The sequence below is a fragment of the Chaetodon trifascialis genome, chromosome 19 (assembly GCF_039877785.1).
Source record: "Chaetodon trifascialis isolate fChaTrf1 chromosome 19, fChaTrf1.hap1, whole genome shotgun sequence".
Lineage (NCBI taxonomy): Eukaryota > Metazoa > Chordata > Actinopteri > Chaetodontiformes > Chaetodontidae > Chaetodon > Chaetodon trifascialis.
Window position 1 is genome coordinate 20,698,032 of NC_092074.1, and position 23,562 is coordinate 20,721,593.

General features: G+C 43.5%; 2 protein-coding genes across 5 annotated transcripts in view; one reads left to right on the plus strand and one right to left on the minus strand.

Annotated features, from left to right (window-relative positions):
- Positions 1–23,562, plus strand: part of txlnba (taxilin beta a) — a 356,647-nt gene that overhangs the window by 171,831 nt on the left and 161,254 nt on the right. The gene's annotated exons all lie outside the window — the stretch shown is intronic.
- vta1 (vesicle (multivesicular body) trafficking 1) overlaps positions 1–23,562 on the minus strand; it is a 49,600-nt gene that overhangs the window by 7,606 nt on the left and 18,432 nt on the right. The window contains exons 4-7 of one of the 3 annotated variants that reach the window (XM_070987893.1): positions 17,151–17,226; positions 12,874–12,988; positions 4,551–4,796; positions 2,125–2,196 (exon numbers count right to left, since the gene is read on the minus strand). In XM_070987893.1, the coding sequence (XP_070843994.1) occupies positions 2,125–2,196; positions 4,551–4,796; positions 12,874–12,988; positions 17,151–17,226 (509 nt within the window). Of the gene's footprint in view, positions 1–2,124; positions 2,200–4,550; positions 4,797–12,873; positions 12,989–17,150; positions 17,227–23,562 lie in introns of all 3 variants that reach the window. The other 2 variants (XM_070987892.1, XM_070987894.1) reach the window with 2 other exon arrangements.

Genomic DNA, 23,562 nt, shown 5'->3' on the forward strand with positions numbered 1-23,562 from the left:
CACTGTTAACATAATACAAAGGAACGTGATAAAATTTACTGTCACCGCCTCGTACGCTTTGTTATGTCTTAATGTCCCTCATGGAGGTTTGGGCTCTGATGGCTGGCTGGCTCTGAATCAGGTTGAGAAAATATGCTGCTTCGCTAAGCCCTCACACCGATTATCGCTCTTTTTTTATCAGCAATGTGCAAAACATTCAGGTAAACATGCTCCAAAGTTCAGTTTCTTTAACACTGATGGTGTGACATCACATTAACAGTTTACGCCAGCTTTCTATTCTAAGTGCCTTGTGATTTTTTTATGCTTTAAGTGTTTAAAAAACATCTTTTTGTTCCATTTTATCTTATTTATACAGTCATGTGTGAGTGACAAACAATGCCAGTGGCAGATTTGACCGAGTGTAACTAACCAAAGATCGTTTGTGAGGGAAAAGAAGCATCACTCCATCACGTCTCTTGCTGTAATTTTGTGGTTCAAAAAGACAAAATAGTCCTGAACAAGAAAGGTGTCCCTCACCCTCCTTCATCCGCCCTCTCTCATCTTCATCTAACTCTTCCTCTGTCCTCTTTACTCACTTTATCCTCATCCCACCAGGTGAACTGAAAACACTATCATACCTTCAAAGTGGACTTCAAAGACCAGGAGGTGCCTCTTCTACCAGCCACTCTAAATACTGCCCAACATGAAAACTGTCGAGGAGGGCAGGCCGACCCGTGACAGTCAAAGAGGCTCAAACCCATTCAGCTTCTCAAGCGTTTGTTGGGACGAACAGGACGGCCGCGCGTGTCGAGTTTGTGCCGCCGTCTCATAATCCTGTTAGTGATGAAGAAACGTTCGAATGCTGGTTTTTCATTTCACATTTCACGCTTCAGCACATTCATGAGGCAGTTTAAAAGCCTACAGGTAAACCTGCCACTTTCAGCATTTCAGCCCAAAAACCCAAATCCTGCATTCTCCCAGGAGACTCAATGTCTCACTTTGACTCTTAACCCTCGTCAAGCACCAAATATATACTTCCTACATTCCTCCAAGGCAGTAAATGTGTCATTAGGAGTGGGCCTGATGTCTCGAAGCTTCCATTAAGAGTAACTTTATCTCTGGTCCACAGTGATGAAGAACACGAGGCTCCGTGCAGAGTTTCAGTTAGAGGAAAGGAAATGGGGAAGACGCGTCTCTTCATCTCTTTATGTTTTCTGTCTTTTCTCCTCATCAGCTCATCTGTCACTTCCTTCCTCTCATTACAACTCAAACCATCCTCTGAGAAAACGCTTTTCTCATTCACGTGTGAAAGGATTTTTTGCAGAGAGGCCGCGGAGGTTGTTTCTAATGGAGACAACATCTATTTATTGTTGGCACCAGCGACCATCGGAAACAAATGGAGCCACCGCTGGACCTCTCAGCGCCTCAAAACGAGCTCTCCCACAAGAGGAAAGGATCTCTCTCCTGCAGCCGTTATGTTAATCTGACAGCATTCACTTCAGACACGTGTTGAAAGCAGTTATGAGCATCACCTAATTTTGCACAAATAAACAAAAATAGATCGTTGCATTCATTCATTCACACATAAGATGTTCAGAGACAGACAGACAGAGATGATGTGCAGAAAGTGTTTCATCTCTAAACAAACACGTACGTCTGATGGTGTAACATGCAAACAGGGTGATAAAACAAAAGTAGGCTAAAATCAAAATAACGACTTGAAGGAAAGACGTAAACGTTTAATGAAGGGAAAATAAAGACGTTAAAGCTGGAATGAAAAGCAGCTACGGTTTAAAATCAGTCTCAGGAGTTCAGTCCAACTATGCACAGCTCCACATTTTTCTGTTTTTACTATAGTAACAGACTGATCCCATATGGACCACAGAATTGTGTGAAATGTACTTTGGCCCTGAACTACGACATTTTTGGCCAAGCAGCAGTATTTTAAAGTCTAATCTACGCCAGGCTGGAAACACAGCAGAGTTCAGAGGACTGAGTCTATTAACCTTGTGTTAAAACTCCAGCAGCTGACTGAGCTGAAGCTGCCCGATCAGTTTGGGAGAATCAGAGAGAAAGTGTGTGAGGTGCGTCCGTGGAGCCAGTGTGATTACAGATGTTATAGTTAGTGTGTGTATGTGCTCTTACCCTGCTGCTGGACGTTGAGCAGTGTGGGGTCAACAGTGGGCACTGATCGGGGAAGAGGCACTGGTTTAACTGCTTCTGCCGGTCAACAAAAACACTTCAAATTATGACGAATACTAAAAGAAATATTAACACTAAAAACTGTAAAGTGAGGCTTCTTCATTTTATTGGCGAGAGTATCAGAGCTGTAGAGTTGAAGTGCGGCCAAAGAAAATATGTTGTGATCAAGGTCACTCCTTTTCTTTTCTAAGCAAACTCCAACACCAAGAAGTAAATGTAGTCCGTCGTCTTTCAATCTGGAGGACGTGCTACGTGCCAGATCTATCTCCTAAAACATTCTTAAACGCCAATATCGACGAGTGAAATTACATTAATATCTAATGACTAATCTGAAACTGACTTTGTCTTCATGCACGAGCTGCAAAAACAGTTTTTCTTGTTTGTTTCTGTCATTTTTTGGAAGTCAGTGAAGCAGGAGAAGAAACGCTCTGATCGTCATTTTCCACTATTTAAAAGCAACCGATTATCAGTTAACACATTGATCATAAATGAGCTGTAGACTTGGCTGCATTAAGACACACACACACACACACACACACACACACACACACACACACACACACACACACACACACACACACACACACACACACACACACACACACACACACACACACACACACACACACACACACACACACACACACACAGATTTTCACACATGATTGTTTTATTATTCAAAGTGAAAACACTAACTTCCCTGATGTCCATGGAGGTGACAATACGCAAGTTTAAACTGAAATCAACCACATGTGGACGCCAATCCCGTCTCTTTCCCACACAACCAAGCCAACAGCTATCACTGTCCTTCCTATCCGCAACGCTCACAGGAGGAACACACAGCTTCTGTCAGCCATGCTCTCTGCACACTGGACGAGCACCAAGGTCAACTTCTGCCTTTTTATTTAATCACTTCTTCCTGACAGCAGCAACAGGCGATTAAATGCCAGCCAACGCGCACCAACAGTACTTCACATGTGTGTGCGCGCACATACACCCTCTGGTGCTCGGCCCCTCGACATGGGAAACAAAGACTGAACCTCCTCTCACTCGTGGACACACAGCTGCGAGGAGCCTTTGTGTTTGGCCTCACACACACTCAGTTTCTTCACATCAACCGCTCAATAACTACACTTAACGTCACACAAACTCCACCGCTGAAGTAGAAGATGCTCATTTTGGAGCGCTTCCCTCATCTTTGTGCCCTCATGAGGACGCCTGCCAACATTTGCACAAGTTGTAACAGCACAAACACACACACACAGCACTTGTGAAGAGTGTGTGAGGGAGCCTCTCAGGGAAGTGTGTTATTGAATGCAGTACCGGAACACTGCAAGGCTGTCACGTACTCAGTGTTATCAGGGGAAATTAGCGCGAAGGAGAGGTTCCAAGACAGATGATAAAGCGGGCTGCTAAGTGAAAAAATGAAAGATCACGGACCACAGCGTGGACAGTCAACAATAAGAGAATAATGGAACACTATAAACGCCATTCTGGCAATGATCAAAACATTATTATCAGTATATTGTATCAGTAGGTGCAGTACAAACATTGTGTTTAATAGTGAACTCCCCTTTTCCAGGGAATTCCAGATAAAGTCCAGTAAACAGCTGGGCTTGGCCCCGCTTGGCTCCCTTTCCTGGAGCATTGCTGAAGTCCCTCCAGTTGGGTCATGAACTACAGCAGGTTTGTTCCATATGATTAAGAGGAGCTCCTGCTGTCAACCAATCGGCGTCATTGACAGTGATGACTTAGTTTTCCTGATTTCATATCCGGCAAGACTCTTAAGTCCAGTCCTCTCTGTCCATACTTATGTCTCAGCTAACTGAGACCCTCACACGGACACGTGTTTTTTTGTCAAGCTGTCACGTTTAACCTTAAACTCACCTTCCTTATCTAAATATATAGTGTGAGCTACACGACATACTGTTGGCGCTCTCTATTCAGACTGCATTGAAAAGCGGAATAGAAGTATTTTAAATTAACTGTATTTGGAAACCACAAGGAGAACTTTTGATAATTAGATCTGAAAATAATATCATCACTGACTCACTTCAAGCTTGATTTCAGGATGCAACATCAGACAAGACTAAGAGTCAACAGCCATGCTAGCAGCTAATGTCAGCATGCTAACATGTAGCAGGTATAATGATCACCATGCTCAGCAGCTTAGTATTTGCATATTAGCGTGGTAACATGAAAAGTCATCGTCTGGGGAACGTAAATGTCTGAATCTCGTCATAATCCATTCAATAGTACTTCACTGTGTATCCGAACCAGTGGACCAACACTGACTTCCATCCTAAAAGTCCTGCAGCTAGCGTGGCTAACAGCATCCTGTGTACAGGTGGAATCACTCAGCGTCGTACCTGTGGGTGGAGGCAGCTCGGCTGGAGTGTTGGCCGGTGCGTGGGCCCCTGGTGGGATGTGGATGTTGTTAAAGTTGGTGGTGGGGGGACCCGTTGGCCCCGATCCTGGACCGGAAGTAAAGCCGATCCCTGGGGCGGGACCCGGATCCAAACTCTGGTCCTGGTCCTTGTAGGACGGAGAGGGCTGCTCACCTCTGAAGGAACCCCCGTGGGACAAACCTGAGGAACCTTCAGCTCCATACTCATCTAGCAGAGACGCAGAAGGACAGAGAAAAAAGACGGTGTTGAGAGTTTTGCACCTTCTCGGTTCTTTTCTGTGACAGAAACTATAACTTTAACTTTAACTTAAGTAAAAACTGTAACTAAATGCCGTCTGGGAATGAAAAAACGACACTGATTAAATCTTTTATTTCTCCATTTTGTTTATTAACACTAAAGAGTGATAACCATGGACGTGTTTGAGCCTCTTCATTCAAATGGACATGCATTTTGCAATCAGAAATTCACACGGTCATGCAATCTGAAAATGCATTTAACAACATTCAACACAGAAACGTGGAAATGCAATCCTCAATTCAGTTTGAATTATTTTGATGCAAAATTAAGATGAAATCTCAATAAATTTCATTTCGTACTGTCCTGCTGTTTCGCTTTCTTCAAATGGAAATGCTTTAGCAATTTTCAATATGACAGTGAAACGGTACCTCTAGACCACTGGTAGGAGACCTTGGTAAAAGTTACCTGAGAGCTCAAATCTCTTGGGGTGCCCAAACTTAACATTAAGCAGGTTGTTCATGTCAAGCCTACATTGAGCTAGAAGACATTACAGTCTATGCAACTCACATCTCTCAGATAAACCACACAATTATGATGTTTTCCCTCGAGCATTCATTGCCAATTCATTGCTCATGCTTTCATCTTATTGCTCACCCTTCGATTACGCAGAGGTGTCGGTGCTTAAAAAGAAATTGGGTGCTAAACTGTCGAAATTAAATTCAGATGCTACAGAAGCGTTCAACAAATTGGTGGTGAATGGAGGAGCTTAAAGTCTGTGGCCTCGCTTGGTTTCAATGACGCACATCATCATCAAAAGCAGGGGTGACGCAGCATTCAGCAAAAAAGATTAGAATTCATGAGAATGAGATTAAGCTGCTTTCAGAAGATATTCCAGCAGAAACTGGTTTTAGATGAACAATAAGGCATGAAGCATTTTCACCGTGCAGAGGTGGACTGCTGATGACCGGATCAGCCGTCCACGACTTCGAAGGCTTTTATTATCACGCTGCTGCATTCGTTAGCATCATTCCTGAATTTTGAACATTAGAACCAGTTTGTTACTTGTTCAACGCATTGACTTAACTACACATCATTTAGCACCATTCATGAAAAGGTTTTTTGCAGCATGTTTCCTTCTGCTACGTTTGCATTGCCAAACTAAGTAGGCTGAGATCTGTGACAGGATCAACAGCGACAGCTTTGTTAGCAGTGTTGGGGAAGTTCACTTTCTACATGAACTAGTTCAAAGTTTGGTTACCAAATTTTAAAATGAACTAGTTCAGTTCATAGTTCATAATTCAAAACTAGTGAACTAAGTTCACCGTTCCAAAAATTAAGTAGTTCATAGTTCTTTTGTTCCATTTGTTGCTGTGAGCTGTTATTATCATTTTTTTTTAATTATTGCCACAGCCCATATAGAACCACAGACAGCGATTATTTTATCAGTGTTAACTCTGTAACTATGCGTCAGATTTCATCTTCATATCCAATTTTGAATCCTTATCTAACCAGGGTTTACATTAGCATTGAGGGGACATTGCTGCTTTAACGCTTTGTTGCTGTCCATTCAGTCCAGCAGCTGCAGCTTTCACCTCATGTGACTGAAGTGCGGATTTTCTTTTTGAAAGCCAAAGTTTGCACAGAAATGTAAGATTTTTCCCATCCTCACCGATCTTGTCATAAAACTCATTTAAATGATCATGCGACGCCTCCATGCTGCTTTTGTTTTGACGACGCATGCGGCGGTGCGACACCAGTGGCTGGTGTTGCCAGATTGGGTGTTTTTTCCGCTACATATTAAGGCCTGTTTACGGCGTGTTTTAGCCGGGTTTTCGCCTGGAAGGCTCTATAGAAATCTGGCACCCTGTTGAACGAAGTTAAACTGAGAGCGTGCCGTTCACAGACAGCAGAATGAACGAGTTCACAGTAACGCTCATCAGGCAGTAATACAGTACGTTCAGTTCATGTTCGCCCAAAATATGAACGAGTTCATGAGCTATTGTTCACTGAACGCGTTCAGGCACAACACTGTTTGTTAGACTTCACTTTTGGCTGGGAACCACTGTTATGTTTAAGTTAAGAGTTAACTTAGGTAATGAATGGAAGATGTCAAAGTTAGACCTGCACCAACAGAAAGACAGAAAGACAAAATAATCCCCCACAATGCAGCAGTGGATCGAAGGATTCCTATGAGAAGAAAAGGCAGAAACGGCCTGTGGTGTTTTCATCTCGAACATGAGCCTCACGCTGAAAACTCTGCCTCTGTCAGCAACCACACCTAACACAAAGAAAACACTCCTTGACAGCCAAAGATATTTTGACAGATTAAAAACGTTTGGCTGGATTTGCAGACACTGGCTGTATCTGACACCATGTTAATCTCCAACCTCTGTCATTACCGCATTACAGGCAGGAAGGCAGGCGGGCATTAGGAGGAGATCTGACACTTAACAACCGCGGCTGGAATATTTCGTCTTTCATTAAATTATTTAACTTTGTTTATCCAGAGAAAGTGACGTGAGTGTTCACGGTCCTTTTCAGCCTCACACTCACTTCTCTGTACTCACATCTGGGCACACACACCATGACTACATGCTTTTAGTGCTGAAACGCTGAAAGTAAGACAACATTAGCAAACTAGACACTGGAATCAAAGAGAGCGACAGTTTATATTACATTAGAATTAACGTAACTAGTTTAAAGTGTCCTCATGAATCAGTTTGAGTGAGACAGACAATAAAGCCTACATTTGTAATCTTCCTCTTCAGTTATTAAAGAAAATACTGATTAAAGTGAGCAACGCATATCTTGTAATTAACCCATTTTAAGTGGAAAAAACTTTTTATTTCCTTCGCCAATAAAATTCTCATTCTCAGCCTGTGTGTGATAGTGTGATAAGCAAAAGAAATCAGAATGTATTTTTAGGATATTTTCACTGTTTTACACAGAAACTATAAAGTGTTTTTCTCAGTCTTGGTTTGCAAAGTCTGATCAGTTCATATTAGTTTTAAAAAAAAAAGACTTTTTCTTTCATTTTTAAGACGTAATTAGTGGTGATAACCAAGTTTTGTGAATGGCAATGGACCCTGAAAAGCAATTTTTTTCCAAACTACTATTCAGTTCCAGCAGGAAGAGTGTGCCATGAGAGAAACAGTCTGAAAGTTTAGCTAATCTCTACCAGCTCTCCGCCAACACAAGCTGGGACCAATAACAGGCGAGCCAATGGTTGGGCAACGGTACATTTTGGACAGAGACGAGGGTACACGCACATACTTCTACACATGCAAAACCAAACGTATAGCAAACAAGAATAAACGCATTAACGACAGCATGGACGCAGGCATGTGCGAGCGTGCACATTAGGAGATGATTAACACCAGATGTAAAGACGAGTGGCTGACAGATGATTTTCATCTGATGTGGACGTGAATCTGTCCGTCTATCAGTGCACGTGCCATCATTTAGATTGTGAAACAACGAGTCCTGAAATGTTGCTCAGCTTTTGTCCTTTATTGCCTTCTTCTGTCACACACACACATGCACGCACACACACAATAACGACTCCCTGCCATCTGAGACTCACCGCCGCCTCATCTGCAGTGGATTATAAATAGATTTGTACCTGGGCGTCTCTCTGGGTCACATTATTCTAAGCTCCTGTTTGGACGGACCAGTCCATTCAGAGCGAACTTATCAGTGCTGGCTGTGGATTCTGGTTGGCTGTTATGTTGCTGTACCGACCACTCTGCCAGTAAAATCCATCATCTGGATGTTTTTATTCCTCTCTAAAAATCTCATTTGGTTTGTGTGATACCCAAAGTGGCTGGTGAATTTTTAAAAAAAGCAGATTGTGGCCAGTTGGGACTAAAAAAAGTCTGCTTCCTGCCGTCCTGAAGAAGACACCCTTGTTTACAGCGGCCGGGAGGATGATTCACAGTACGACTGTTCTGCTGCTGCACACTGAATTAGTGGCCGAGTGTCTTGCCAAAGGGCACTTTTGACAATAGTTTCTGAGCTCTGCATAGTTCGGCTCTTTCAGTCAGTCAGACAATTTCCCCCAATCAGGAGCTCTCCAGCTGCTCTTTAAGAGCCCTTTGCTCTCAACATTATGCTAACTGGCTAACGTCAACAGCGTCCCGAGGACCTCTTGGTCATCTCTCTGTGGTTCTGGTTTAGCTTGTATTAACGGTGCCATGCTGAGCGGTGAACATGGGGACACCAGATCAGTTTTTAATATTGTTTTACATTCAATAGTATTATATTATCTTATTATAGGATGGATAATGCTTTACATTCATCTTCTGAAAGCTGTGCACTTTGTTGCAGAAGACACGTCGGTCAGACACTTTATCATCTAACCATGATTTATGAGCCAGCCAATCAGATTTTATCTCACTGGGTCTGACTGTAATGCTGAACAACGCTTTCAGAGCGCTTTCAATACATGTTCCTCTGACAACTGGGTCACAGCACACATCCTTTATATTTTTACAACTCAGCATTGGAAGTTGTTTTCTCTCTCTGGCCCCCAAACCTCCCCCCTCCACCCCTTCCCTGCCTCCATCCATTCCTTTCCTCTTGCTAAACACGTCCCCCTCCCAGCCAATGGAAAGTCAGACTACAGCTGCTGTGAAACAATGGTCTTTCTGTAAGTACCACTGGTATATTTCTGTGTGTGTGTGTGTGTGTGTGTGTGTGTGTGTGTGTGTGTGTGTGTGTGTGTGTGTGTGTGTGTGTGTGTGTGTGTCGCCCACAGTCACACTTCTCTCCAGAGGTTAATTAACCTAGTTTAACTGGTTCATATCACTGCTGTGTCCAGTGCAGGAAACCAGCTGGCAGACGTCTGTCCAACAGACCTAAAAACCTAAAGGTGGACTTTTGACCTGCGGACAGCCAGAAGACCACCAGAGTCCTTCTGCGTAGAGCAGAGAGTGGCAGGATGGCCCAATAATTATACAAGAGTCTATTTTTACACCTGACAGCATGGGTGTCCAGTTTAGCGCTTCACTGGAGCACCAGGGGGTCCCTTCATATTGTCTCCTTGTCCATGTGTGTTGGCAATAACAGCTGATACACGCATCAAAAATAAAGATGGGGAACCTGTCAGCGATTGATGAGAAGAAAAGAAAAACTGACGATGTCTGACACTGTCTTTGCTTAGATTAATTGGAAACAGTCCATACTGAAACAGGACAAAGCTTAACGCTCATTTCATCAAGTGTTACATGCTAAAAACATCGCACCTTTAACTTAACTTCTGTGGGGTCCAGAACAACAAACAGATAAATAATCCAAAATAGATGAAGTCAAGAAATCTCCATGGATAATTGGACATCTAAGAGAAAAACAATGAGCCTTCAACAGGAGGTAAATACAAGCAGTCTGACAGAACGTACGGAGGGACATTCACAAAGCTAAGTTGGGATGTCCCTGTGGTTACCATGTAATTGCTCTGATTGTGGCTGTGGCATGTCACACCTCTTGCTCTCTTGTCCATCTATTGTCAAACCAGACAAAAAAAGTGTCCCAAAGCCATGACGCTTTCATTCCAAGACTTTAAACAGCTGCCAGTTGACAGCTTGGCCACACTGAACCTCTGGAGCCCACAGTGGCCTAGAAAACCCAGTGCTTGACCACAAGTATGACCTCCGCCTACCACAATCATGTTGTGTCTACGGGATTAACACCAACAACTATCAATCTAAATGACGGTATCAGAGAGGAATGCTTTCTGACAGAGGGGCAGATGTGCTCTCTGCACACACACCAAAAAACAAACATCTGGCCTGTTCGAGTGTCTGTAAGACAAACACACACGGACACTCTTCAACACATAAGCTGATAAAACTCTTATGCAGACAAAAAAAGGAAAAGGGAGAAACACCAGGGAGCACAACACACACACAAACTTACGTGCACACACACACGTGCTGGGTGGATGATATCAGCTGTGTGCTGGCGGCTCTGTCCATCAGCGGGAATAAGCTGTTATGATGTCATCACCAGTGACACAGCGAGCCGGTGCTCACGGGGAGAGAAGGAGCGAGCGAGCGCGGTGTGAAAGCAAACAGCGGGAGTGAAAGTGTGTGAGGGACATTAGAGGACAACAATGACAGATCGATGATGGGAGGACACCGCACACATATGTGCAGCTCCAGCGTGTTTAATGTACATGCATGTGCAGCTGAGGTGATGTCATGGGTGAGCAGGCCATGTTTGGCTCGGACACACCCACGCGTGTGTGCAGTGGGTGGGCGTGGGCGAGCAGATGGCCTTTATTCAGGAGGAATTCATCAACATCAGTTCACTGACATGAAAAATACGTTTAGAGTTTCCCGACGGGGAAGAGGAACGTGTGTGAGCCCATAGGTGTTCATGCCTTGTGTCTTCCCGAAGGGACATTTGACGCAATTTCTAGCCTTCAAAGTGCAATCTTAAAATGAATCCAGATGCTGTACAGTCCCACGCCGCCCAGTTTAAATTCTACTCGTAGCCGAAGCCACTCGAGTCCTGGAATAATCACAATAATCGCACAATTCACCGAACGCAGTGCTGCTCTCGAGGGGGTTTTGCCGTCTTTCAAAGTCACAATACCAAGCTGCAGTTTACGTTCACTCGTTTTGGAGGTCAACACTAATCAGATTGTGTTTATCTCCATCTCCTCCTCAGGGACTGGAACTCATGGAATGAGGGAAATCAATATGGGACAACATCTTCTCCATCCATCACGGCTGTAACCAGAGGAGCATTGCTAATATTACACGCAGTGTATTTTCAAAACGTGTGTCATTTAACACTCAAACTGGAACGGAGAGGAGACGCATCTTTCTCCAGCATGCAAACTAAAGCCTAGCTCTTCTTTCTTCAGGATGTTTTACCTTTATACGAGATCTGCATATTGCTTGAAATGTTTTGATGCCAACGTTTGATGCTCGACAGCTTTTGGTTCGCGATGCCACAAATTCCACTGTGCATGCAAAAGTATGTGTAGCTTGTAAAAGCTACCATGGAATTCTATTAAAAGCTGTAATGCAAAGAAAATAAAGAGTGCTCCCTCCATCCGCGATGAGGAAAAATGGACACGCAGAATTTACATAAATCATGTAAATAACTTCGAGGTGGGTTCTTTAATATTGCATTTACTTGTTTTTGAGATCAGAAAAAGAAATGAAAGCACGTCTCAGATCATTTCGGTGTGGTTTAACCCGAGGAAGACGTCAAACTCACTCCACCTGCCAAACAAAAGCTGCTGTGAGCGCTGAGGATGGCCTGTGAATCGAAGCATTCAAACCCATCAATTGGAGGTCCTAATCTATTGCAAATCTCTTGGCTGCCAAAATGGTGAATTATAGGAAGAAACGTCCCCTGTGGCTAGCGAAAAGGTTAGCTTCCTGCCCTGTTTTTTCCCACCACATGCTTCTCAGAGCGCACTGAACTTTAAAGGCTGCAACGGCCATTTTGTTGTCTAATTCATTCAGTCAATCTCCTCATGATCTAGTGGTGCTTTCCCACGCTTTCTTTGAGAGGCCAGAGCTTTTCAATGTGATAAAGGTCAGAGACTCAGAGTTGATCCGTGGCGGATATGAAGGAATAGAAAATAATGAAATAAATACCAGGTCAATCTCACACACGTTACACACACACGGAGGCCGAGCACTGACTTGATACTCAAACGTACGTGCAAAGACCAACGTCATTTTCATGATTTCATTCTATCTCATAAACAAACCCAAACTTACTTCAGATGTAAGAGTACATTACATGACTAATCTACTCTTTGCACACTTCTAATCTGCCAAAGTTTCTGGTTTCTGCTGCAGGGCTTTCCTGCAACAGTCCCAGACCTGATAAGACACAATAAGGAGCCGAGCGTCAAACACATACACACTCTTACACACACGCGCGAAGAAGTAGACAAAACCATGTCAACAAAGGAAGTTGGCCTCACTGTTCTTTAAAGAGCAACTCGGGAGAGAATGAGGAGAGTTTCGTAACACGGAGCGCGGTGGTGGTGTGTGTGTTCCACTGCCATATCAGCGTATCCCACCTGCTTCCCTGTCCTCGTCCATACCGATGGGCCCGGCCTGAGGCGTCTCTCCGTTCTTCAGACAGTTGTGGATGTAGGTGGCCTTCCAGCGGGCGTACTTCCTGTGCTGGATGTTCTGGTAGAGGTCGAGAAAGGGTACAGAAACATAAAAGGGGCTGTTAGTCAAGTTGTAAGGTAGTTTGCAGGGCGCGGGGGTGATAAAATGTGGGTAATACTTGGTGAGTGGGGAGGGATGGGGTAACATGAAGGGCTGAAGGTTGTAAAAGGCAGGAATTTGCTAATTGGTAGTGATTGGGGAGCGGGTATGTATGGACAGGAAGCAGAAGTTAGGGTGAATGTGAGGGGTACGTTCAGAGGGTGAGGGGCAGTGTACTGTGATTTCTGGGCGTTAGTTGACGGGAGGTGCTGGTGGAGACAATGAGAGTGGGGTCATCTGTAGGAGCTAGGTTAGCTTGTAGGTGACAGGGTTATTAGGGACTACTGTTTCAGTTAAAAAGAAGTTATTACCAGTAGGAGAATATGACATTAGGACAAATGGTGGAGACATGATTTGAGAAACTGAGAACAAAATATTTTTAATTCTTAAAAGAAGAATTTTGCAAAAAGTACAAATTTGTTGAGGTGTAGAAATCATTGGAGCCAAGGTTTAAACAAGAAAATACACTTTACGCACAACGGCGAGGAGTAATGGTCTGGTTTAGTAAAGAAAGTCGGCTGTTAACTGGTCAAGGCTACATGAGAATGGGTTGACGAGGCAAGATGTCTGAAAGGTGAAAAGCGTCGAAGAGGCGAGGCAGCAGATTTACACTGACATGAAAGCTGATAAGACTGAATGGAGAAATTCCTGTTTCGGCCAGATAAGTGCCGTGTTTTCAGCGGTAGCTCAGAAACAATGGCATTCTGGAGAGCTGAGGTCTTTTCGGAGGTAGGGTTGTGTTTGTTTAGCCTCAGCCTTATGGTTAAAAAAGAGCGGCTAAAGGTGGTCATCTCTAATCACTGAAACAACACGGCTGTGATCACACCACGCCACGGGAGGCCAATCATTGTAATGTCAAAAACGTGAGTCAGAGTGAAGCTATTTTATGACTCAGCAAAATAAAACACGAGTTCTCCGTGGAAAGGGAGGCGTGGGTTTCCCACACTGTGAACAGGAGACGACAGATTCTTGAAGTACAGAATTTAAACTGTTTTACAATTCAAAACTGGGGGAAAAATGGAAAAAAAAAGAAAGTACACAACTTTATTTGTGGGATGTGCAGCCAAAGCACATTTAAACCTCAAAATGTACAAACATTACATTAAACAACACACGCAGTATTAATACTCCAAGCAATGAAACATAATAGAGTCATAATCTTTGAAGACGTTTTGGATAAGGCTCCCTGGTATAATCTGTTTTTATGAAGTCCTATAAAGTTCTGAGTGGGACATTTTACAGTGTAAAATTAAACTTGTCAGTCCTCTCTGCTGGACAAAGATGTTTTATAGATGACTTCAAAGACATTTTACTGTGTTCAGTTGGCTTAAATACAGATCTGTAGTGAGCGTATTTGTCAATCTAGATGTAGCTGACGTGAAAAATGTGCTATTTTTACTATTTAACCCATGAATTCCGAAAAATAACTGGATTGGACTGTTTTGGACTGGAGTGGAAAAAGCTGGCATTTCCCATTAAATGTAATAATCTGCAATGCTCCCAGCGAGAGGCATCTTTTCAGTGTGTGCAGTTTTAAAATTTCATTAGACTGTTTGACCCACAATCTTTTGAATATGTTCGTAGGAATCCAGACGGTCTAACTTCAAGCTTTAAATGTCCAGATGATGGTCAGCCACGTTTTCAGCCGCATGCAGGTTGCTCCTCGGGTTGTCTACAACCTCGTTTAAGAGCCACGAGTCAAGCTGAGCATAAATACCGATCCTCTGTCACTTCTGAATGTGGGACGTACAGCTCGACACCGTCCCTGTCAGGGCTCGCTGACTCATGGCGGGGAGCGATAATCACAGTTGCAGGCAGTAAGACAGATGGTCAACGCTGCCTTTGTCTGCAGTGATTCGGCGCCGTGACAGCCCGGCTGATAGAGCGGTGCAGATATGGCTTTCTGCTGAAACACACTGTTGATAACATGCTCCTGTGAACCTCCGCAACGCTTTCCTCCAGGCAGGAGTAAGAGCTCCTTTTAGCGTTCACAGAGGAATCTGAATTGCCAAAGAAACTGGCATATTTATTCCAGGTAGAATTCAAAATGCTGCAGCAAGACTTCTAACTCAAACTTAGAGGAGAGGTAACATCACTCGCAAATTTACACTGGCTACCTGTAGATTTAGAGCGGATTTAAAGATTTTGTTGTTTGTTTGTTTTGTTGCTCCTGACCCAACTTTTCTGAAACGTGTTGTTGCATACCAAATTGTTGGAATCAGGGTCGTATATCAGAGAGAACTGGGAGGCTCTTGACTCCAGTTTGTACATACTTTAAAGCAGCTGAGCGGAGCAGAAACAAGTGGTGCCAGGTCGACGGTCAGAGGACATTTGCATAAACGTCATGCAGATGAGTGACTTCTGAGTCTTCCAGCGGTTGCTTGGCCACGTCCGCAGGCTTTTCATGGTTCAGTTCAGGATGACTGGCATCCTGTCACATCTCCAGTGTTTGAGTCCGTATGTGTGAACTGAGCGTAAAAGTGGTCCTGCCTTTGTCATCACAGCACCTTTCTGACCCTCCAGCTACCCACATCTGTCTTCTTTGAAATTCATGCTCAGAACTCTCCAAGCTGCTTACTTTTGTATTTTTTTGATTGTGTATTATTGTGTTTTTGATTATCATTGTACAGCAGTTTAGACAATGACTGCAAACTTTCACATTGACATTAATTACATCTGATGAATGGGATATTAACTCCTGAAAGGAAATCCCTGTTTTACTTCCCCCTCTCCACAGGAAGGTCAAAGGCAGCTACAGAGGATATTCAGTTCCTTGCTAAAAGACACTTCAGCTCAGTATGGGGGGGCTTGAACCTGGATGCTACTCCCCTCTACTCACTGCAGTCCACAGGGAAGGCCGTCACTAAGACTAAGCGTTCCTGATGTTCGACAGTGTTACACAACACTCTGCTAACTCACCTGACTCCTGTCAGCTTGGCCGGGAAGCTGCTGAAAACCTCTTTTTACTGCCTGAAACTCAATCATTCCTGACTGTCTGTCTGCAGAGCACTCACCACCGGCCGCTCAGAGGACTCATTGTCCGGCGGTGGACTCGGCGTGCCTGTGTGTGTCCATCAGGCCTCACTCAGCCCGCCAGCTAACTGTATGGATGCAAGTGTCCTGTTGATGTTTTAATGGCTCCTGGGTGACTCAGACACAGTGTGGAGCGAGTCCTGCTGTGTGGAGATGAACAGGCCTGCGTGTGTGTGTTTGTGTGTATGGACGTGTGCGTGTCACAACCTCCGAAAAGACATGCTGCAGCTGACCACTCGTTTAATGAAAGTTTACATGATGAGACATACTGACATAAATCACACAACTGATCGCTTTTTAACCCAGATTTTAGACATTAAAGTGTGTTTCCAGGAGAAAACCAAGTAATATGTGAGAAACGTCAGCTTCAACACATGATGTGCTCCTGACTAACACTGCAGCCGGTAAACTCTTCCTTGATTTATTTCCTCATAAGTAACTTTAAGTTGTGCATCATTTTTAGACACATTTCTAAAAAAAAAGTCCAGCACGACATATTTGGGATTTTTGGAAACTTTTGGATCTCCGCTGCAATTTAAAATAAAGTTTTGTGGGTTTGAACGCAGTTTGACTGGCGTTTGTCATGACCGACTGACCACAGGAGAGTTTCGAGGATAATTGCACATTTATTTATATAAATTAAATTTTTCTGTAACACCCTGTGATTAAAAACGTGTCCAGGCTGCTAACAACAAACTGTTGGTGTACTTTATAGACACTTTCAGTCGCCTTTTATCTAACCAGTTAAATTGATGATTGTGTTTACCAATTATCACCTGAGCACTAAACCTGGTCAATGTAACAAACTCACGAGATAGTTCTCAGTTTTACAAGTTGATGAGAAGAGCCTGAATGCTCCATGACATCGTTTACAGCAGTGCAGTGAGCAGCTGTATCCTTGAACAAACAATCAGACTTCCTGCCTTATCCAGACTACGAACCTGAATCTGTTTTTTGTCTGTTTTCTCATTGATTATGATCATTTCAGAGTTTGCTAACAGTTTGTTTGAGATCAAACTTGTGATTACAGACAGGGTCTTTATCTTACCTCCTCTGACAACTCTCCGAACACAGACAAGACATCCAGCAGCAAACTGGCCGAGTAGAAAGACTTGATCATGTTCCTGGAGGAAGAGAGGAAGCAGAGAAAGAGAACAGATAGCAAGAAAGATGGGAGATGAGAGGGAGGAGAAAGGAGAAAAAAACAAAACTATTAGCTCAGTGTTTTCATTGAAGTGTTAAACGTGCAGGGGAAAGTGAGGGTTCCCAATGAAAATCCAGTTTGCTTGTGAAATACTGAACTGGCAAAATACATCAGAGACTACTGGAGTGTGCTGCCCTGATGGGATTTCACAGCTTTATATTCACACTTCAGAGCCGCACAGTTTCAAGAACAAATACTTTTGTCATGAGGAACAACCATATTCTCAACTCAAAGTCCGCTAACTAACGTTTTCCAAGCTTTTGAACTGCATCCCACGCTCCTCGTTGTCTCGGAGGTGGTTCAGTTGACCTGAAGACAGAAAGCTCCACACATACGTGATGCCACGACAGCTGAGCAAACTCCATCTGATGATGAAGGCCGTGACGTTCATCATCCTTGCACAGCCTTGGAGTCGGGTGAAGGAGGTCACAAGAACATTAAAATTACAAAATGATTTTTTAAATAAGTAAATATTCCATTTCTTTTGCTTGCACAAAGGAAAAAGGCAGCGCTTCCTGTCATGCATGGTGAGCTAGCAAGTTAGCCATGAACAGGTTTCACCTCCACAGCTGACCTTCCTGGATCTGTCATCACATTCGAACTAATTACACCACAAGAAATTTGCGTTTGGTACTCTGCCAGCAGCTGGATTTAGTGCGCTTATTTGCGTGACATCAGGGTAGCGGTCCGGACGAGGCGTGAGAGATGAGGTGAAAACAGCTGACTTCACCCCACCACCTCAGGCCGTAGCATAAGAAAGACCATCTCATTAGACATGGTGAGTTCAAATGAAGCTTACTGCCAACATATTCTGCTGTGTAACTGTGATTAGATGCTAAAATCCTCCGCATAACTCAAAATTACTCAACAGTAAAAGTTTGGTAACCTCTGCATCAGGCGATGTCGACAAACTGAAACACGTCACTCCAATTAATGACCAGACAATAATAAATTACTGTTAATTTTATTGACCTACAACACTCAAAAACATAATTTAACTGTGACAAAACATTAAAAAAAAAACTTAAAAATAGGGGCGCTGCAAATACAGTAACTTGCTTCAGAAGATATCAGACATAAGGCTTAAATACAGCTTCTTTGTTCTGGTCAATATTCAATTACACTGGGCCCCCAATTCAATGGACCTGATACTATATACTGTGGTATATAGATGTGATACCACAACGTATCTGAGGTATTGTATCAGAAGAGGAAAACTGGATCATCCCTGCGTCTGGATATTAACACAGTAAATGAAATCCTGTTATTAAATCAAATAGCAATATTAAATTGATTCATTTCCCTGCTCTATCCTACAACAGCTGCATGCATAGATGTTAAGAAAGCGGTACGTCCGTTTAAATATTGGCGTTACGGTGTCTCAGATTTCCTTGGTTTAAAGTAAACAAACTGAAGCAGCCACAGCCCAGATTTACCGACACTCAGTTAGAGGCCATTTCCCATCATGTCACACACAGAAACACACACACACAGACACACACGCAGCGAAGGTGAGGAACATGAATGGGTTCCTTGTAGCACAGCGTGAGAGCTACTGAACAGTGGCCTCAGCATGTTGGAGGAAGTTTCTTATTGCACTAAAGTTTCCCATAAACATTCAGCTCAACGTGTGTGTGTGTGTGTGTGTGTGTGTGTGTGTGTGACATGAATGTGGACGTGTGTACTAATACATGTTTACGTGTACGTATAAGCACACGCCTGTGTATGTGAGCCTACATGTATATTTGTGTGTATGCCTGTTTCTATCTGTGTGTTTGTACCTGTGTTTCAGTTTACGTGTGTGTCCAGAGGTGACATAACACGTCGCCGTGTCCTGTTAGCTCAGACCGCTGCCTCTCATAAAACCGCAGGCTGTTTGTGTTCCCTTCAGCGGAACAGAAATTCTGCCCACTCCTGCTTAATATACCGGCTGGAAACAGAAAGCCTCTGAGCGGTTATTTACACGCCAAACAAGTCCAGAGAACCTGTTGCCTGCGTCCATTCATCGTCCACAACCTGCCACACGCTTGTCACTCTTACTGACAGGGAGGGAAACTCACTTTCCTGTTGTGGTTCCCTGTTTATCTCCAAACAAGGTGTAATGTGTCATTTGTAGAGTTAATGAAGGAGAAAGTACCAGAATCTTAAAACATGACTGCAGCTGTTTTGATCTTAAATCCTCAATTTCCCTTTAAAAAGGACAGAAAGGTTTTTTTACGAGCACAGTACGTTTTAATTTGCAAAGTCAGAATCTGTAACTTCTATGCTCTCGCTGTGCAGATCAAAGTGAATGAAAGCACAGAACACCTGGTTGGTTTGTGCAGACGATTCCAATAAAGCTTATTCAAACAAAACAACCAAATCCTAAACCATGTTGGCTGTCTGGTCTGCAGTGACATTAAAATACTGCTCCTGTAAAACAACCTCAGTGCAGTTTGTATCAAATCTTTTGACATGCAGGACATCAGAACATGGAGCTGCTCAGACTGGCAGAAACCGGAAAAACAGCACGTCAAACAACAGCCCATGTTTGACCCGAGTCTAAGATTAGTTGGCAACAATAGGGCTTAATCCACACCCAGCTGCTCGGCTTTGAACTGATCAGTGTTTTTGTCTTTCTCATCCTCTCATAGCTAAACTGCTCCATTCAGGAGCTTTTACTTTTCTAGAGCTCATTTTGACATTTTGGAAAATGTGAAACAAGTTGTAAAATTCATTCATACATCCTCCTGTATTCAAAGGCCAAAAATTAAAAAAAATGTGGCGAAACACCCCGTCACACCCTGCCCCCCCCACCCCCGCCCCTGCTAAAGAAAAAGAAAAGAAAAAGGAGACACATCAGGGATCCCTCCCCCTGAGAGGATGTAGTGTTACCATATGAAAGACATAAAATACTCTCTCCTATGAGGACTTACTCAAGGAAAAGTACTTATTCAGACTCTGTATGTCATATTCCAGATGATAAGTGGAAAGAACAGGATGAACTGGGAGGGAAAATTTAGAAATCATAATCATGAATCATCCAGTCAAACAAATCCTTTCATTCACCTCAGCTGAGTGAAGTTACTCAAACCTGGTTTTTCATGGGTCTGCGGCTTTAAATATAAAGATTGAGATAATCTGTCAGACAGCTCACATATAGAAAGCGGTAAAACGTGGACGCTTCACACACATCTCCAACCGGCAGCACAGAAGATCTAAACAATCAGCTCAGTTTGAAGGTGGACGCTTTAGATTAGAGTCACCAATTCAGGATCTGACCAAATGTGAAATACGGTCACAATCTGCCTTCTGTTCCTGAGTGACGGTGTCAAATAAATTCCCAGAAAGTGTTTTAAAAGAACATTATGATGCCACAGCAAGGGGAAGCCTCTCTGCCACCCCCCTGCAGCTGCTCTTGTTGAGCTGCTGAGTCCCAGAAACCTCAGTCTCATTCTCTGATGGCCCCCTGCCGGCTTGTCCTGATCGTGTCAGCTGCATAGAGGCTAGATTGTCCCTGTATCCAACATCCACCGGGTGGATGATGTGGTCCAGCCCGGCTCGTTGCACATTGCTGTCAGTGTTGAGTATTCTTGTGTTTCTGGTATCTCTTCCTCCCCAGGGATGCTAAGTTCTATGCGGAGGACCTTCTTGGCAGCTGTGGACCACATCACAACATCTGGTCTGATGACTGTGACCTGGGGCGGGAGAACACGTTGCTTTTTGTGTAGTCTTGTATAGCCGGACCTAAAGTTATGTCCACATTTCATACTGCAACGCAAGCGCAGCTGGCTTTGTTGTTAGAGGCTGTGTGCCTCGGCTGTATGTGTGCCTGTTGCTGCCATATGTAAATGTACTTGCCAGTCGTGCCCCATGGTACACCGACTATTGTACTTATATGATGCACTTTGGGTTTTCTGCCAAATACATGCTGTTGACATGCCCAATCCGACTTCTTGTCAAACTCTGAGAGTGATCACATGACATTTACTAATTAATTCACATTATGGGGCAGGCCGCTCCCTCCATGTTAATTCTTATTTGGAGCCAATAATTCATTTTTCTTTCTTCAGATTTGTTGCCTTGTTTTGAGTGGAGTATTTCTTTTTACGTTTTATGTCAGACAAAAAAATGACATAGAGTTTACGTTACATCGCTTACCCCTCCTACACACCAAAAACCACATCTGGCCAATAGTTCAATTTTTTTACCCTTCCCAATCCGCCTTGTTTCTCCTCGCCCTTCTTTATTAAGTCATTTAGAGTAGCGTCATTTCTGCAGAGATGGAACTGCTGATAATGGATTTGTGTGCATGATTTTAAAGCTTTAAGTTTTCTTTTTGGTGTTTGCGAAGTGCAGTGTTAAGATTTAAACCACACCAATCCACAGGAGAAAACACTCCGAAGAACAATCTTATCACATACATTTAGTAATCAAATACTTACACGAAAGCACACAGACAGACAGACAGACAGACAGACAGACAGACAGACAGACAGACAGACAGACAGACAGACAGACAGACAGACAGACAGACAGTAGGTCAACAGGCTGGCTGAGGTGATTTCCTGACCTACATAAGCACCATCTTTATACATGAGGCCAAATGTTCGACTTCCATGGAAGGAGAAGTGACCAGCTGCCCTGGATCTGTCTGGGACTGGCTGTACAGACCATAAAACGCTCTGAGACAAATATGCGATTCTGGGTTATCTAAACACAAAAATTTACTGGACTCAAGAGATCAGAGAAGCACGTTTCAATTCCCTCCACTGTCTGGGAAAACGAGGGAGAAGAAACTGGTACAGAACAGTCCGTTAGGAGTAAAGGTGCTCTGCGGAGTTTTGTTGCACATTGGTCCCAGTGTGTTTCTGTGTTCTTATGAGGACAGTCTCATATTAACATGAACACATTAGGGCATCAACGAATATTCTGATTTTGTATTGTTAAAAAAAATACACACAAAAAAAATGAAATTCAATTGTGAAAATTAATATTCCATTGTGAGAAAAAAGTAGTGCTACAGCGACGATCTTATTACCATGTTTTTTTACGGGGAAAATCTGTTGAAGTACGACGCATTTAAATCTCTCCAGTCTCAATGTGCTATTTTCTGAACAGAGAAGGTTTTGGTGCATTGCATGATGGTAAAATTACTGTTTCTGTAAATGGAGTCTGGTTGCTTTGGTGAGAGCAGCTGTTTCTGGTGAAAACAAAAAGGTTTTTAGTCTTTAATAAAAGAGTATCTCTGCAGGGATCCTCTCCATAATGTTGTTTCACACCCAGAATAACAACGTGGTTGAGCTTAGGTTAAGTTAGACTACTCGGTTAAGGTTAGGGAAAGGTCACCTTAAGGGTTACGTTAAACAAAATAATATAAATATGGAAATATAACATTTCAACTTTTCAGAAATACCGCTGAAATAAAGCCTCTATAGACTAACAGAGACTAACTAATGAGGAGGCAGGACGTCTGCTCTCTGCACACACACACACACACACGCACACGCACACTACACACAAGATGTGATAAACATGTGGAAATACTGGCACACGTGCACTCGCAGACACAGTGACTATCACACACAAAACACACATTCACACATGCCTGTTGCTAACAGGTTGAAAGGATGTGACTGTGTGCATGGATTCATAAGTCTGGCTCTCATAACAGAATACTAACGGGTGTAACAGTACATGTACTCGTCCCGAACTGTTGAGTACACGACGTTCAGAATGCAAATTCCTCCATTCGGTACGCCCCGTGACGCAAACCATTACTGTCAAAATACTCCATGTACATCCACGTACTCGCGCTTGTGGAACAAAAGTTTTAGAGCGTAAGTTCTACCTGGAGCGTTTTAGCAGTGCACCAGTTGTTGTGCACCAGCTGCAGAACGCCAGTCGGCTTACGGTGTATAGGAGGTTCCCCGGTAAGAAGCAAAAATGGCCGATTAGCGTCAAACTGTGTGCCGACATTGTTCCACTGAAGTCAGGTTTGTCTGTGGAAACACTTCAAACGCGGAATTTACGAGAGAAAAACCCAAATGTGTCGATTCGCGGAACAAGGCGAAAACAGATTGGAAGGCGAGTCCTTCTGCCCACAGCATTCAGGCAGCCTCTCACTGCAGGTCCACACCAAGGCCATGATTCATGCTATAGGAGCGTTTCTCTCTGTGGATACGTGACCACACGCAGTCTAAAGAATACAGGATTATAGAGTCTGGTCACAGTGCATGAGCTCTGCTGCACCGTGCCTTCACATGCGTGTTAGTCC